The following is a 14,372-nucleotide window of genomic DNA, read 5'->3' on the forward strand; positions in this document are numbered from 1 at the left end:
TACTGAATTTTTTTTATTAAACTTTTCTTTATACACTCTCCTATAATCTTCTTTTTACTCTCCATTTAACTTAATCTTTGCTGTGTTCAGTTTTTAATACCACCATTTATATTTCATCTTTTATTGTCCATGTTTGTTGTCCATATAGAAGTATACTGCAAACATAAAGCTTCGCAAAATGCTGCTTTAATTAACTTTATTTTACAATACAGCTTGTTTAATTTTATTAAATGCTTTTTTAGGTAGTGCTATTCTTGTTTTTATTTTGTCATCACTTTTGCAATCTTCTGTTAATGTGGTACCATGCTTATATTTAGAAATATAATACCAGATTTTATTTAATCTGTTTGTTTAATTCATCCTTCTTTTGTGTAGAAATTCATTGGATTAATGTTTCTTGTTCTCGTTACTTTTATTTTCCTAACATTTGTTTTCATGCTGTATTTAGTCATAATTTTTTTTTAAATCATGTGATGAAAATTCTTTGCTTCATCTCCAAAAAAATCATTCCCGTGTGCCATGGTCAAACAGGTTGCATATCCATAAAATATACACTTATTTCTTTACTTCTTTTTATGTACTAATAGTTCTAATTAATAGTTTCTATTAGCTCAATCATATTTGTTGTCGCTCTACCATTTCGAACCTATATATCCATCCACACTCTTCTGTAACCATTTGCTTACAGTCTTGTAGTGATATGTATAAAAATAATGATAATATTTTTACTGATATTATTGTAGCAAACTTGTCTGATATTAATGCAGACTGACCTATCTCTGTTTTAATCTTTTGTTGCTTATACCATTTTATTTTTATATGACATTTTTAGATGACATTAAACATTCTAAAAATTATAGGCATTCAGTTATTTAAAAAGTTCTTTTCTTTTTCTCTGTTGTTTCAAAAGTATTAAGAGTCAAACTAAAATACTGCCATCTTAAGCCTTTGAGGTCTTTTTACTCTCTATTGAAATTCTTACTGAAAGATATCCAACATAATAGCACTGCTAGTACACATAGTTAACTATTAATATTACTTAATCTTTCTTAATCTATTGGCAAGTTCTGACTTCTTTCTAATTTAAAATTTTTTACAATTTTTTTTTTTTTATAAATTACTTTTGTATTAAACGTAACTGTGAATGTGAGCAGTTGCTTTAATGCTAATTTTAATATAATAGTGAATACATTGTCCCTTAAATACTGTCCACTACAATAGGTATTTTTTTTTTTTTTTTTTTTTTTTGTCTTCAGTCATTTGACTGGTTTGATGCAGCTCTCCAAGATTCCCTATCTAGTGCTAGTCGTTTCATTTCAGTATACCCTCTACATCCTACATCCCCAACAATTTGTTTTACATACTCCAAACGTGGCCTGCCTACACAATTTTTCCCTTCTACCTGTCCTTCCAATATTAAAGCGACTATTCCAGGATGCCTTAGTATGTGGCCTATAAGTCTGTCTCTTCTTTTAACTATATTTTTCCAAATGCTTCTTTCTTCATCTATTTGCCGCAATATCTCTTCATTTGTCACTTTATCCACCCATCTGATTTTTAACATTCTCCTATAGCACCACATTTCAAAAGCTTCTATTCTTTTCTTCTCAGATATTCCGATTGTCCAAGTTTCACTTCCATATAAAGCGACACTCCAAACATACACTTTCAAAAATCTTTTCCTGACATTTAAATTAATTTTTGATGTAAACAAATTATATTTCTTACTGAAGGCTCGTTTAGCTTGTGCTATTCGGCATTTTATATCGCTCCTGCTTCGTCCATCTTTAGTAATTTTACTTCCCAAATAACAAAATTCTTCTACCTCCATAATCTTTTCTCCTCCTATTTTCACATTCAGTGGTCCATCTTTGTTATTTCTACTACATTTCATTACTTTTGTTTTGTTCTTGTTTATTTTCATGCGATAGTTCTTGCGTAGGACTTCATCTATGCCGTTCATTGTTTCTTCTAAATCCTTTTTACTCTCGGCTAGAATTACTATATCATCAGCAAATCGTAGCATCTTTATCTTTTCACCTTGTACTGTTACTCCGAATCTAAATTGTTCTTTCACATCATTAACTGCTAGTTCCATGTAAAGATTAAAAAGTAACGGAGATAGGGAACATCCTTGTCAGACTCCCTTTCTTATTAGGGCTTCTTTCTTATGTTCTTCAATTGTTATTGTTGCTGTTTGGTTCCTGTACATGTTAGCAATTGTTCTTCTATCTCTGTATTTGAACCCTAATTTTTTTAAAACTCTGAACATTATATTCCAATCTACGTTATCGAAAGCCTTTTCTAGGTCTATAAACGCCAAGTATGTTGGTTTGTTTTTCTTTAATCTTTCCTCTACTATTAATCTGAGGCCTAAAATTGCTTCCCTTGTCCCTATACTTTTTCTGAAACCAAATTGGTCTTCCCCTAACACTTCTTCCACTCTCCTCTCAATTCTTCTGTATAAAATTCTAGTTAAGATTTTTGATGCATGACTAGTTAAACTAATTGTTCTGTATTCTTCACATTTATCTGCCCCAGTTTTCTTTGGTATCATAACTATAACACTTTTTTTGAAGTCTGATGGAAATTCCCCTTTTTCATAAATATTACACACCAGTTTGTATAATCTATCAATCGCTTCCTCACCTGCACTGCGCAGTAATTCTACAGGTATTCCGTCTATTCCAGGAGCCTTTCTGCCATTTAAATCTTTTAATGCTCTCTTAAATTCAGATCTCAGTATTGTTTCTCCCATTTCATCCTCCTCAACTTCCTCTTCTTCCTCTATAACACCATTTTCTAATTCATTTCCTCCGTATAACTCTTCAATATATTCCACCCATCTATCGACTTTACCTTTCGTATTATATATTGGTGTACCATCTTTGTTTAACACATTATTAGATTTTAATTTATGTACCCCAAAATTTTCCTTAACTTTCCTGTATGCTCCGTCTATTTTACCAATGTTCATTTCTCTTTCCACTTCTGAACACTTTTCTTTAATCCACTTTTCTTTCGCCAGTTTGCACTTCCTATTTATAGCATTTCTTAATTGCCGATAGTTCCTTTTACTTTCTTCATCATTAGCATTCTTATATTTTCTACGTTCATCCATCAGCTGCAATATATCGTCTGAAACCCAAGGTTTTCTACCAGTTCTCTTTATTCCGCCTAAGTTTGGTTCTGCTGATTTAAGAATTTCCTTTTTAACATTCTCCCATTCTTCTTCTACATTTTCTACCTTATCTTTTTTTCTCAGACCTCTTGCGATGTCCTCCTCAAAAATCTTCTTTACCCCCTCTTCCTCAAGCTTCTCTAAATTCCACCGATTCATCTGACAACTTTTCTTCAGGTTTTTAAACCCCAATCTACATTTCATTATCACCAAATTATGGTCGCTATCAATGTCTGCTCCAGGGTAAGTTTTGCAGTCAACGAGTTGATTTCTAAATCTTTGCTTAACCATGATATAATCTATCTGATACCTTGCAGTATCGCCTGGCTTTTTCCAAGTGTATATTCTTCTATTATGATTTTTAAATTGGGTGTTGGCAATTACTAAATTATACTTCGTGCAAAACTCTATAAGTCGGTCCCCTCTTTCATTCCTTTTGCCTAGCCCGTATTCACCCACTATATTTCCTTCCTTGCCTTTTCCAATGCTTGCATTCCAATCTCCAACTATTATTAAATTTTCATCTCCTTTTACGTGTTTAATTGCTTCATCAATCTCTTCGAATACACACTCTATCTCATCATCATCATGGGCGCTTGTAGGCATATAAACGTTAACAATCGTTGTCGGTTTAGGTTTTGATTTTATCCTTATTACAATGATCCTATCGCTATGCGTTTTGAAATACTCCACTCTCCTCCCTATCTTCTTGTTCATCACGAAACCTACTCCTGCCTGCCCATTATTTGACGCTGAATTAATTACTCTAAAATCACCCGACCAAAAGTCGCCTTCCTCTTCCCACCGAACCTCACTAATTCCTACTATATCCACATTCACCCTATCCATTTCCCTTTTTAAATTTTCTAGCCTACCAACCTTTTTTAAGCTTCTAACATTCCACGCTCCGACTCGTAGAATGTTATTTTTTAATTTTCTGGTGACCCCTTCCTTAGTAGTCCCCACCCGGAGATCCGAACGGGGGACTATTTTACCTCCGGAATATTTTACCAAGGAAGGCACCTCCATTATTGCTATGTGAAAATGCAGAGAGCCACATTTTCTTGGAAAAAAAGCAGCTGTAGTTTTCCATTGCTTTCAGCTGCGCAGTACTCAGAGAACTGAGTGATGTTGATACGGCCGTTTAAGTCATTGTGACTCACGCCCCTAACAACTACTGAAAGAGCTGCTGCCCTCTTTCAGGAATCATTCCTTAGTCTGGCTCTCAACAGATACCTCTCCGATATGGTTGCACCTTCGGTCCAGCTACTCTGTATCCCTGAACACTCAAGCCCCCTCACCAACGGCAACGTCTCATGATTCATAGAGGAGGACAATAGGTATATTGATAAAATTCATTAAAAATATTTTCAATGTGTCACTGATACGTAGATGTAAAGATATCATGTCATTCACTCTGATCATTATAATTTTATCTTGTTTATAATATATTGCATTTTATGTGCAATTACTCTTGTTACATATGAAACATACTAATACTTATACTTTAATTTAAGATTCATATTTTCTGTTTCATTGCTGTATTGTGGAAGTTATTGGATCACATTATTTTAATTTATAGTTTAAACATTTAAAAAATAAACATTTAGAAAATTTTGAGATTAGACCAGACAGAAGAAAAATAAAATGCATGTCTAATATTTGAATATGTCCCTTCTTTGAAGTAGTCAGTGGTGAAATACTGCTTCCAGTGATCTTTTTACCGTTAAAAGTTCGTAAGAAAGTGTTATCGTTTAAGAATGTCAAATACTTTCTGTGACATATTATCTTCTCATAATATGAAAATTGTAATTCATCAGTTTGGGGTTTGAGAGCACTAAATCTAGTGAGTATTTAGAGGAATGTTGGTATGTGGAACAAAAAACATGCATAGTTTTGAACTGAGTGAGGTGATGTTATGATAGAAAACCCATTTTCCTCATGCTACAATTCAGTTTATTTATACTTGATGGCCTCTCTACTTAAGATACTTAAGAATAGAATATTGCAGTAAAGTTCAGAATTGACAGTATGATTCTCAGGAATGAACACTTTATGCACAAATCTGTGAATGTGAGAGAGTTATGAAAATATTCTGTTTTTAGGAATATGTTCTTTCTTGAGGTCTTTATCCTTGAAGAATCATCATCAGTGATATTTCATCTCTTGTCTGAGAGTTTGTGTACCGATTTATATCCTGCTGACAGTTTCCTGCCAAAACTCATGATCCTCTGCCATTTGAATTGAGGAGATGCGCTGGAAGCATATTGCAGACAATCTCCTCTGTATACCCAGCATATTTCGAGTTGTTCGTCCTCTTTTCCATCCACGCAACATGGAGAATTCTGCTGTAGGCCCACATTTCAAGTGCATCAATTCTCCTGTGATCTTCCATCTTGATGGTCCAGGTCTCAATGCTATACATGACTACTGGGAGGAGTAGTACCTGAACCAATCTAGGCTTTGTACTCCTTGTGATTATGCTGTAATCACAAGGAAATGTGAAATGGCTGTCATCTCTGTAAGTGCTTCCTTAAATAAGATAATTCTTCATATTTTGGCCAACAAGCCCCCATCTTTATCTATTGTGGATCCTAAATATATAAAACTGTACACCTTTTCGAAATCACACAGCACATCCCTGACTGGAAGATCGTTGGCTCCATGCCAACGATGATCATAAATTTTTTTTTCTGATGTTTACTTTCAGCCCTAGTACCTTAGTTTCTTGCTGAACTCGGTCGAGGACCTTCTTCATTATATGATCCTGTTGTGAAAAAGATCATATGGTCAGCCAGTCAGCCTTCTACTCATACACCACCATGCCAGTTTTTCAGGTTCTTCAGCATGATATATTCATTTTAAATGTTGAATAAGATAGAAGACAGAATACATCCTGCCGTACTCCTCTTGACGGGTAAAAGGGCTTCATTGTGTCACTTTCCAATATAACCACCACAAAGTTCTTTACATATAAGTTTCTGATGAGGATTACAAGATGATCAGGAACACCCATCTCCTTAATACTAGTCACAGATCTTTCCATTTGACTGAGTCGATGTAATCTAGGAAGCAATATTACATGAGGAGTATTGAACTCTCTGGCTTTATCAGCTGCCTAATATATAGAATTTGCTTATGCGTACTTCTTTCTCTGATGAATCCGGCTTGCTCTGCAGGAATTTCTCGATCCAGATAGTATGGTAGATGTTCATGGAGTGTATACAACAAAAGTTTAGTCACATATGAGATCAGAGAAATAGTTCTATAATTTTCACAGTGCTGTGTGCAGCCTTTTTTATGTAGGGTTAAGAACACTGAGGTTGTCCACTCATCAGGCCATCTGCCAGTTAACCATGCTGTATAAGGACAACTCAAAAAGTAAAGAGAAATTAAAAAAAAAAATCAATATATTTATTTATACTTGCATAAGTTTTTCATACATTATTTTTCAACAAAATCCCCTTCTACTTCTATGCACTTAGTCCATCTTTTAATGAGCTTTTGAATTCCTTCCTGGAAATAAGTTTTCAGTCTGGTGTACAGAAAAATTTTCACCACTTGTATGGGCTCTTCATCAGATTGATAATGATTTCCTTGCAACTGTTCTTTTAATGGGCCAAAAAGGTGAAAATCACTTTGAGCCAGGTTCTGACTGTATGGAGGGTGGTCCAGCAGCTCAAAACTGAGATTTTAAAGGCAAAGGATTTTTTTTTAGCCATATGAGGTCGAGTGTTATCCTGAAGCAAAACCACACCTTTAGAGAGTTTATCCCATCTTTTGGATTTGATTTTTTGCTTCAGTAAATGCAGTAGCTCACAGTAGTTGTCACTGTTTACTGATTTACCTTTAGATGTGAATTAAACCAAAAGTGAACCTTCCATATTCCAGAATATCATCATTATCACCTTTCCTGCAGACATCTGAGTGCTTTGAAGGATGTTTCTACACTAAACTTGTCACTTACTCTCGGGTTCAAAGTGATGGACCCATGTCTCATCAACGGTTATTATTCGCTTAAGAAATGAGTCTCCTTCATCTTCGTAATGTTTCAAAAGCTTCTGGGAAATTTTCAAACGATTCTCTTTGTGGATGCTGGTCAATTGATGTGGAACCTAGGAAGCACAAACTGTTTGAAAGTTTAAAGAATCATGGTTGATTGAAAATACTGAGCCATGGCTTGTATTCAACTCACTTGCAATGTCATCAACTGTATTCATCGATTACTGAGAATCATTTGTTTAATCACTTCAATATTGTCATTAGTCTTTGAAGTGGAAGGCCTACCATGCTGCTGTTTATCACAGAGAGAAATCCTACCATCTTTTTTTTTTTATCTTTAAATTGATCAATCCATTTGTAGATCTTGCTTCCACTCTAGCAACTCTCTCCATATTGCTGCTGCATTCGATGAACAATCTCTTCTGGTTTCACCCCTTCTAAACTGAGGAAACGTATCACTGCTTGCATTTCTTCCTTGGTGTAGTCAGACAAAGGAGCACTCATTTTAAACAGATTTTAAACATAATCACAAATAGTTAACAATAAAACAATAACTTTCAATGAACAGCTGATAGAGGTTATGAGTTATAGCAGAACAATCATTGCTGCCATACATGTGATTGAGAGGAAAATCAAAATTTCCCTTTATTTTTTTACTTATTCTAGTATTTACAGATCTGGTGCATAGTCATAATACCCTATTCATCTGTTGCTTTGATCATTTCTGCTGTGATGCTATCTGGGCCTGGTGACTTGTCTCTCAGTTTCTTTATTACTTTCCACAACTTCTCTAGAGAATATATAAATTATTTTTATAATGTTATTTAACACTGAATTTGTGTTTTAACAAGCTATGCAATGCATTAATTATGGTCAGCAGTACTTGTTATGTGAAGTGCTTGTAGATACAACCATGATAATATATGTACATACAGCTGAAATCATTAATAATTTAGGATCTTACTAGCTTTAGCTACATCCTTTGTTTATAATCAAGTGAACCGAAAAAATGCTTATATTAACACATACTGTATTCAATTTATTTTGAAATGTAAATATTGTTTGTTGTACCTCACAAAATGTATATAAGTATACAAGTTTATATAATATATATAATTGTATATTTATGTTACACCTCACCATTTAAATCTCCTTTGGGTATTCTTTGTTTTTAATAATATATGTAATAAGTGACATAAATAATATTAATAATTATTGATGTATATAGTGATTAACATTTATTACAGGATGATACATGCCGTTATAAGCCAACATCATCAGGTGCTGTTGATAAGGGTTATCAAGATTTACCAGAAGGTGATGAAGAAGCACTTCAACATGCTGTGGCAGCAATAGGACCAGTTTCTGTTGCTATTGATGCTGGCCAGTCTTCTTTCCAATTATATAAATCAGGTATTAATGTTAGATGGATGTTGAATATAAAAAAGGCAAATGCACTTCTCAATTAATAAAAAAAAAAAAACAAAAAAAATAATCTTTTAATGTAACATGCCAGAAAAATAACATCATGTACATTATGAATTTTGTTGTTAAGTTGTTTATCATTAGTTTAGATTTAGTATCATTGCAGTAACAATTCATAGCATGTATTTATACCTAACTGAAACTGCCCATCCCAGTTAACTTAGTTCTAACCGGAGTCATTCTTATATTCATTGTGTTTGCAAATCCAGGCAAAAAAGAATTTTAATTTGTTAAGGTTATTGTATGATGTTGGATGTTATTGAATTAATTGATATGCTTGAGTCTATTATCATTAGGAAGTAATAGAAACATAATAGCATGTTTCTGTAAAAAATAGTATTTCTACTGTAATTTCTCACTGAAAGTGTGTTGTCTGATATGTGAGCACATTAATCATACTGCATAATGTTACTATATTTATTTTAAGTACATGAGATTTATTTATAATAGAATAAAGAAAATACATGCATTTTTAAAATTCAATTATGATGGTTATTGTTGCTATATTATAAGGATGAACATAGATTTATTTAGCACATTTAGGGTTTAATAAAAAAATGAACAAAGCAATATAGGACACGTTGATTTTTGCAAACATTAGTATAGGTACTAGAGTTCTTGATGATCTTTAATAAACACACCAGCATAATGAAATGACAGGCAGGATCATCAGTTGAACAGTGGCTACTGTGCTGGAGAAAGCAGTGTGTGTACTATGGTTTCATGAAAGCAGATCTGTTATTACTGTTCATAGATGTTTTTTGTTTTAGAGTACGGCCATGATCCTCCTAATAAAGACTCTATTAAATGTTGGTATTTGCAGTTTACAGATATAGGAAGTATAGTAATAAAAAGTATGCTGGCAGACCTCCCAACTCCGAGGAAATTGTCGATTGAATAAGAGATACTTTTCAGAGAAGACCGTGTAAATCAACTTATAGTGCAATTTTTAGAACTGAAAATATTGCAACTGACAATTGTGAAGGTTTTGCACAAGCACCTGAAACTTCATGCATACAAAATTCAATGGATGCATGCAATTGAAGATGACTATAAACCACGCAGTTACAATTTTTCCACGGACATTCTTGATAAAGTGAATGAAAATAATGGTTTTCTCTGACGATAATGCAAAATAATCTTCTCTGATGAAGCTATCTTCCATATTTCTGGTCACATTAATCACCATAATTGTCAGATTTGGGGTAGTGAGAACACTATTTGACAAACGCAAGGTGAGAGCTCAAAAATTTAGGTTTGGTGTGCGTTGACTGCTTATGAAGTAATAGGACAGTTCTTCTTCGTTAAGCCAATGTCTTTAGTGATAGTTATCTAGGCATGTTGCACGAATATGCAGTACCACAAATTGAACATCGGCAACCCAACATTTACTTTCAACAAGATGGTGCACCACCACACTGCGGTTTACATGTTAGGGACTGTCTTCATGAACAATTTCCTCAATGTTGATTTGGCCTTGATAGAACAATTACCTACCTGGCCACCTTGATTTTTTGACGTTATTGGACTTTATTTCTTTCTTTGGGGGTTTACAAAGACATTGTGTAGGCAGCAAAGGTTGACTGACAACATCAATGAACTAAGAAGAATCAACGATTATAATTAATGGAATAACTACAGATATTCTTCGTAATGTGTGGCATGAATTGAATATTGTCTAGACATTTTATGCGTCACAAAAGGTGTTCATGTGGAACTTGTTTGAAGTTAATAAGTATTTTAAATATAACTGTTTGAAGTGCCCTGTTCAACAATAAAACATGCGCATGTAAGTACATTGCTTGGTTATTTATTTTTAACACCTAAAATACGCTGAATAATTTATAATCATTCTGTATATTAATAAAATAAATTTGAAGTCTGTGTATGGCATTGAATTGTTTGTTTGAAATGAAGATCTTGTATCGAAATATAAAGTGAAGGAATGAACTGTACCAGTACATCAGCATCATTAATAGTTAGATTCATAAATTATATAAATTAATTTATAAACATATTCACTTTCAGTAAAAATATTTCTGTGTAGGTGTGTTACGCTGTGTATACCTAACATTAGGCTAGTTTTTAGATTTTAAAAATTAATTGATAAAAAGAATTTTATTTTTTCACTACGGGGACCTAGTAATAAAAATAGTTTTTTTCACTTGGAGGCCCATATTACAGTAACTAGTAAATGTTTGTGCACAAAACAGGATCCCAATGCTCCCTGAATTTAAACCTTTACTACACTAGAGTTCCTGATCTCAATAAAGAATTAAAAATTATAAACTTTTTAGAACATTATGTTATATTATCATAAATGAACCATGAAATTTAGTGTTGAATTTTTTTGATTGAAGCTTGTATGCTAAAGATTAAGGGAATAAAATTTTTAATTATGAGATAAATAGCCAGTAGTAAGGATAACTTGAACCTTCAATAATGTTATGATTCACAACAAAATACTGAAGAAGTTACAATAAAAAAACAGTAAACAGGATTTTTTTAAAATTGAATAAAAATGTATTTTATCAATGGAAAGTATTACAGTTAAATAATTAACTTATGAGGGCAGTGTGAAAATTTCCACGCCTGGATAAGAAAACAACTTTTTTTCTGGGTACATTTTGATTATTACACTACAATATTACATTAATTATTATATGTCAAATCTTCTCAAAATAGTTACAAGAAATAACCACCACAGTGTGAATTTGTGAACAAGTGCTTACAGTTAGCATTTTTTTTGTTCTTTGATACAATAAGTGCTGAAGAAACTGACCTGGTCAATTATACTACGTCGAACCCCAGATCAATGAACATGCCTGTTAGTCTCTTTGACAGTGTCATATGCATACAGACAGGAGTTGGCATTGTTTCACTGATGTCCTGCAAGACATACTTGTCACAGCATTGCACAGTTGAGCTAAGCACTGGTAACACTGACAGTTTCAATATACTAGTGTGACCTAGATCACAATACAGACAGGAATGTATCCAGCTCAAAGTGTAGGGGAGGGGGCTGTCTGAATTTAACTTCTTTCATGGGGGAAGGGTAGTCCATGAGGGGGGTTCTATTCAATTGTACATGATAACAAAAGGAAGAATAGAATATTTATTAAAAATAAATAAATATTTCAACAATTGTTTATGAGAACTAGATACAAATTTTCTAAATACAGCTTGCTTTCAACTAACTGCTTACCAGCGAAAACCCACTGTTGATGAATGCTTAACATAGCTAACCCATTTAACCAATTTTTTCACCAATCGTGCTTCTTAGCCTTGTTTTAATTCAACAATGGGAGTTAAATGAGTGCTTAATAGTACTTGTGCAGGGCTGTGAGAGCAATTTCAGCAGCAGAGCTTTTCTAATAGTTGGGAAAAATGATTCGCTCTTTTTTAAAACTTCAATTATGTCTGGCGCTTCCTGTACCTCAGCATACATTTTGAATGACAATATCCTTTCTCCTTCAATACCTTGTAAATTGTAGAAAGTTGCACATGAAGTACTTTCACTCCATTCCTCCAATGAAAATCCTCTCACATTATTCGAAACTCTGAAGATGATATGATGAAATCCAAGTAAGTAGTTATTACCTCCAAAATTTGGATGGATTTTTGGCTGGATGATTGCTTCTATGCTTCTGTGTGCCAGCAATGTAGGAAGTGGTTATATTAATATTCAGATGAATTGCAATATTGCATGCTTCTTTTTAAACAACTGTCGTGACATTCTTTGCATGAAGCTAAATTATTATATAAAAAATTATAATAATTATAAAAAAAAAAAGCTAAATTATTATAATTACTACTATGAACTTGTAGCATGTCAAGAATAGTTTGAATGTGGTAATTAGCTTAGACTGTGTCAAGTATCATGAAGTGCATTTGCTATGGGTTCCAGTATAGCAGAATTCTTAGCAATTAATGTTACTGACAGTAAATGAAGATCTGTATGTTGCTACATGCATTTGATAAGTATTTTTTCTTGTTGCTGCATTTCCCTCTTTAGCCAAGGTCTCTAATGCAGTAACAATATCAACGAAGTGATCCTTAAAAATTCAGATGCTCTTGTGTTTCTCTGACCATCTAATCTCACACACACAATTTAGGAATGCTAACAATAAACTTGCATTGTAAAACAGACTCACGATAAAATGTGAAATCTCCTTGATAGTTCCAACACAGTTTCAAATTTCTTGGATGACATTAAAGTCATTCACAACAAGTCAAGTTGTGAGAAGAGCAGTGAAAGTAGAATGCTTTTTTGTTCATTTGTCGCAAGTTTGCCTGCACACCTCCTTTCTCCAGATATGGTGGAACATCCATCAAAGCCTACACACACTTATCAGGGTCTAGATATAAGTCTGTCACAAAATCTTCAATAGTTTTGGCGATACTCACATGATATTAAGTCCTTCAAGCTCTACAAAGCCTAAAATTTTTTCTTCGATTTTGTTGGCCTTTTCATAGAAGAAATGTAGTACAGTAGCAGCTGTTCTTTGCTAAAAATATTTGTGGTTTCGTCAGCGAAAATGCTGTAAATACAAGCTTTCTTAACCCTTGTGGTGGTGTGTTGCCTGATTGTATTTTCAAATAGATCACTTATTTCATTTTGGATGTTAGGTGATCGGTATGATGCATTTTTCAGTCCATGCTCAAAATGATCTTTTAGTTGTGAATCACCTGCTTGGATGTGTAAATCGCAAAAGTCAATAAGTACATCTTCATCTAGATTTTTGCTTCTGAGGGGTAAATCATGTGTGCTGGTAAAAATGATGCAGGAAACAATTGATTGCAGTACTTTTTATTTTTTTCTTTTAATTTTCATGCAGACTGGTGGAGTTGATGTCCACTAAATGATTTTGAACAATTGAATGATTTTATAGATTCCGTTGTAGTCTGATGTTCCTGGGACTGTACGTATGCTTTGCAGTAATCATTTATGTGCCCTTGTACTTAGTGAAAGGTCTGATGGAAAAAGAACCCCAACCATCCCTCATTGTTCTGGCTGACGGCAAAAACAACACACAATATTTACAGAAAGCTCCTCTGAGTCGCCTTGAGTAAACCATGATGAAAATGTGTCCAGCCAATAGTGATTGAATTTCCTGTTGAGAGGTTTGCCATCTGTTGCAAAATTGTAGTTCTTCAAAGGTACCCAGACATTTTCCAAGAGATATTTTTTCTTATAAACTAGACCAACAAATTTTCAAATGTCATCTTCATGACAACCGTCGCCTTCAGTTTTACTTTCATTGTGTTGCATACATTTGAACTGTAGAAGAAGGACCCGCAGTCACAGTGCTTGAATCAGAAGGTGGTTATAAATCCTTGTCCTCATCCTAATTGCTGCTGTTGGTATTTATTTTTTATTTTAAATTCACAGAAAAAAATAAATTTAACTTGACCAAATGTTTATGTGGATGTGAATGTAGTATCTTGCTGTACTGGATTGACAAGGAAGGTTCTAACTGAGATTTTTATCAAAATTGAGTTCTATATGGTATAGTAGTTGAACTTAATTAAAAAATATGACATCATAATATTAAAAACCTATGGAAAATTTATCAGATGTACAGATATTTTTTAAAAACAATTTTTTTGGACTCAGGACCCCAAAATGGATATTTCCATGTTTTATCATAATTATAAATTTATCACCAGGTAGTTAAATGTTTCCCTTTCTTTACTGACTAAT

General features: G+C 33.4%; 1 protein-coding gene across 3 annotated transcripts in view; it reads left to right on the forward strand.

Annotated features, from left to right (window-relative positions):
* Nucleotides 1–14,372, forward strand: part of CtsL1 (cathepsin L) — a 38,917-nt gene that overhangs the window by 19,123 nt on the left and 5,422 nt on the right. For all 3 annotated transcript variants that reach the window (XM_075370533.1, XM_075370534.1, XM_075370536.1), the window contains exon 6: nucleotides 8,431–8,596. In XM_075370533.1, coding sequence (XP_075226648.1) covers nucleotides 8,431–8,596 — 166 coding nt within the window. The remainder of the gene's footprint in view (nucleotides 1–8,430; nucleotides 8,597–14,372) is intronic.

Source organism: Lycorma delicatula, chromosome 7 (genome assembly GCF_047948215.1).
Source record: "Lycorma delicatula isolate Av1 chromosome 7, ASM4794821v1, whole genome shotgun sequence".
Taxonomy (NCBI): domain Eukaryota; kingdom Metazoa; phylum Arthropoda; class Insecta; order Hemiptera; family Fulgoridae; genus Lycorma; species Lycorma delicatula.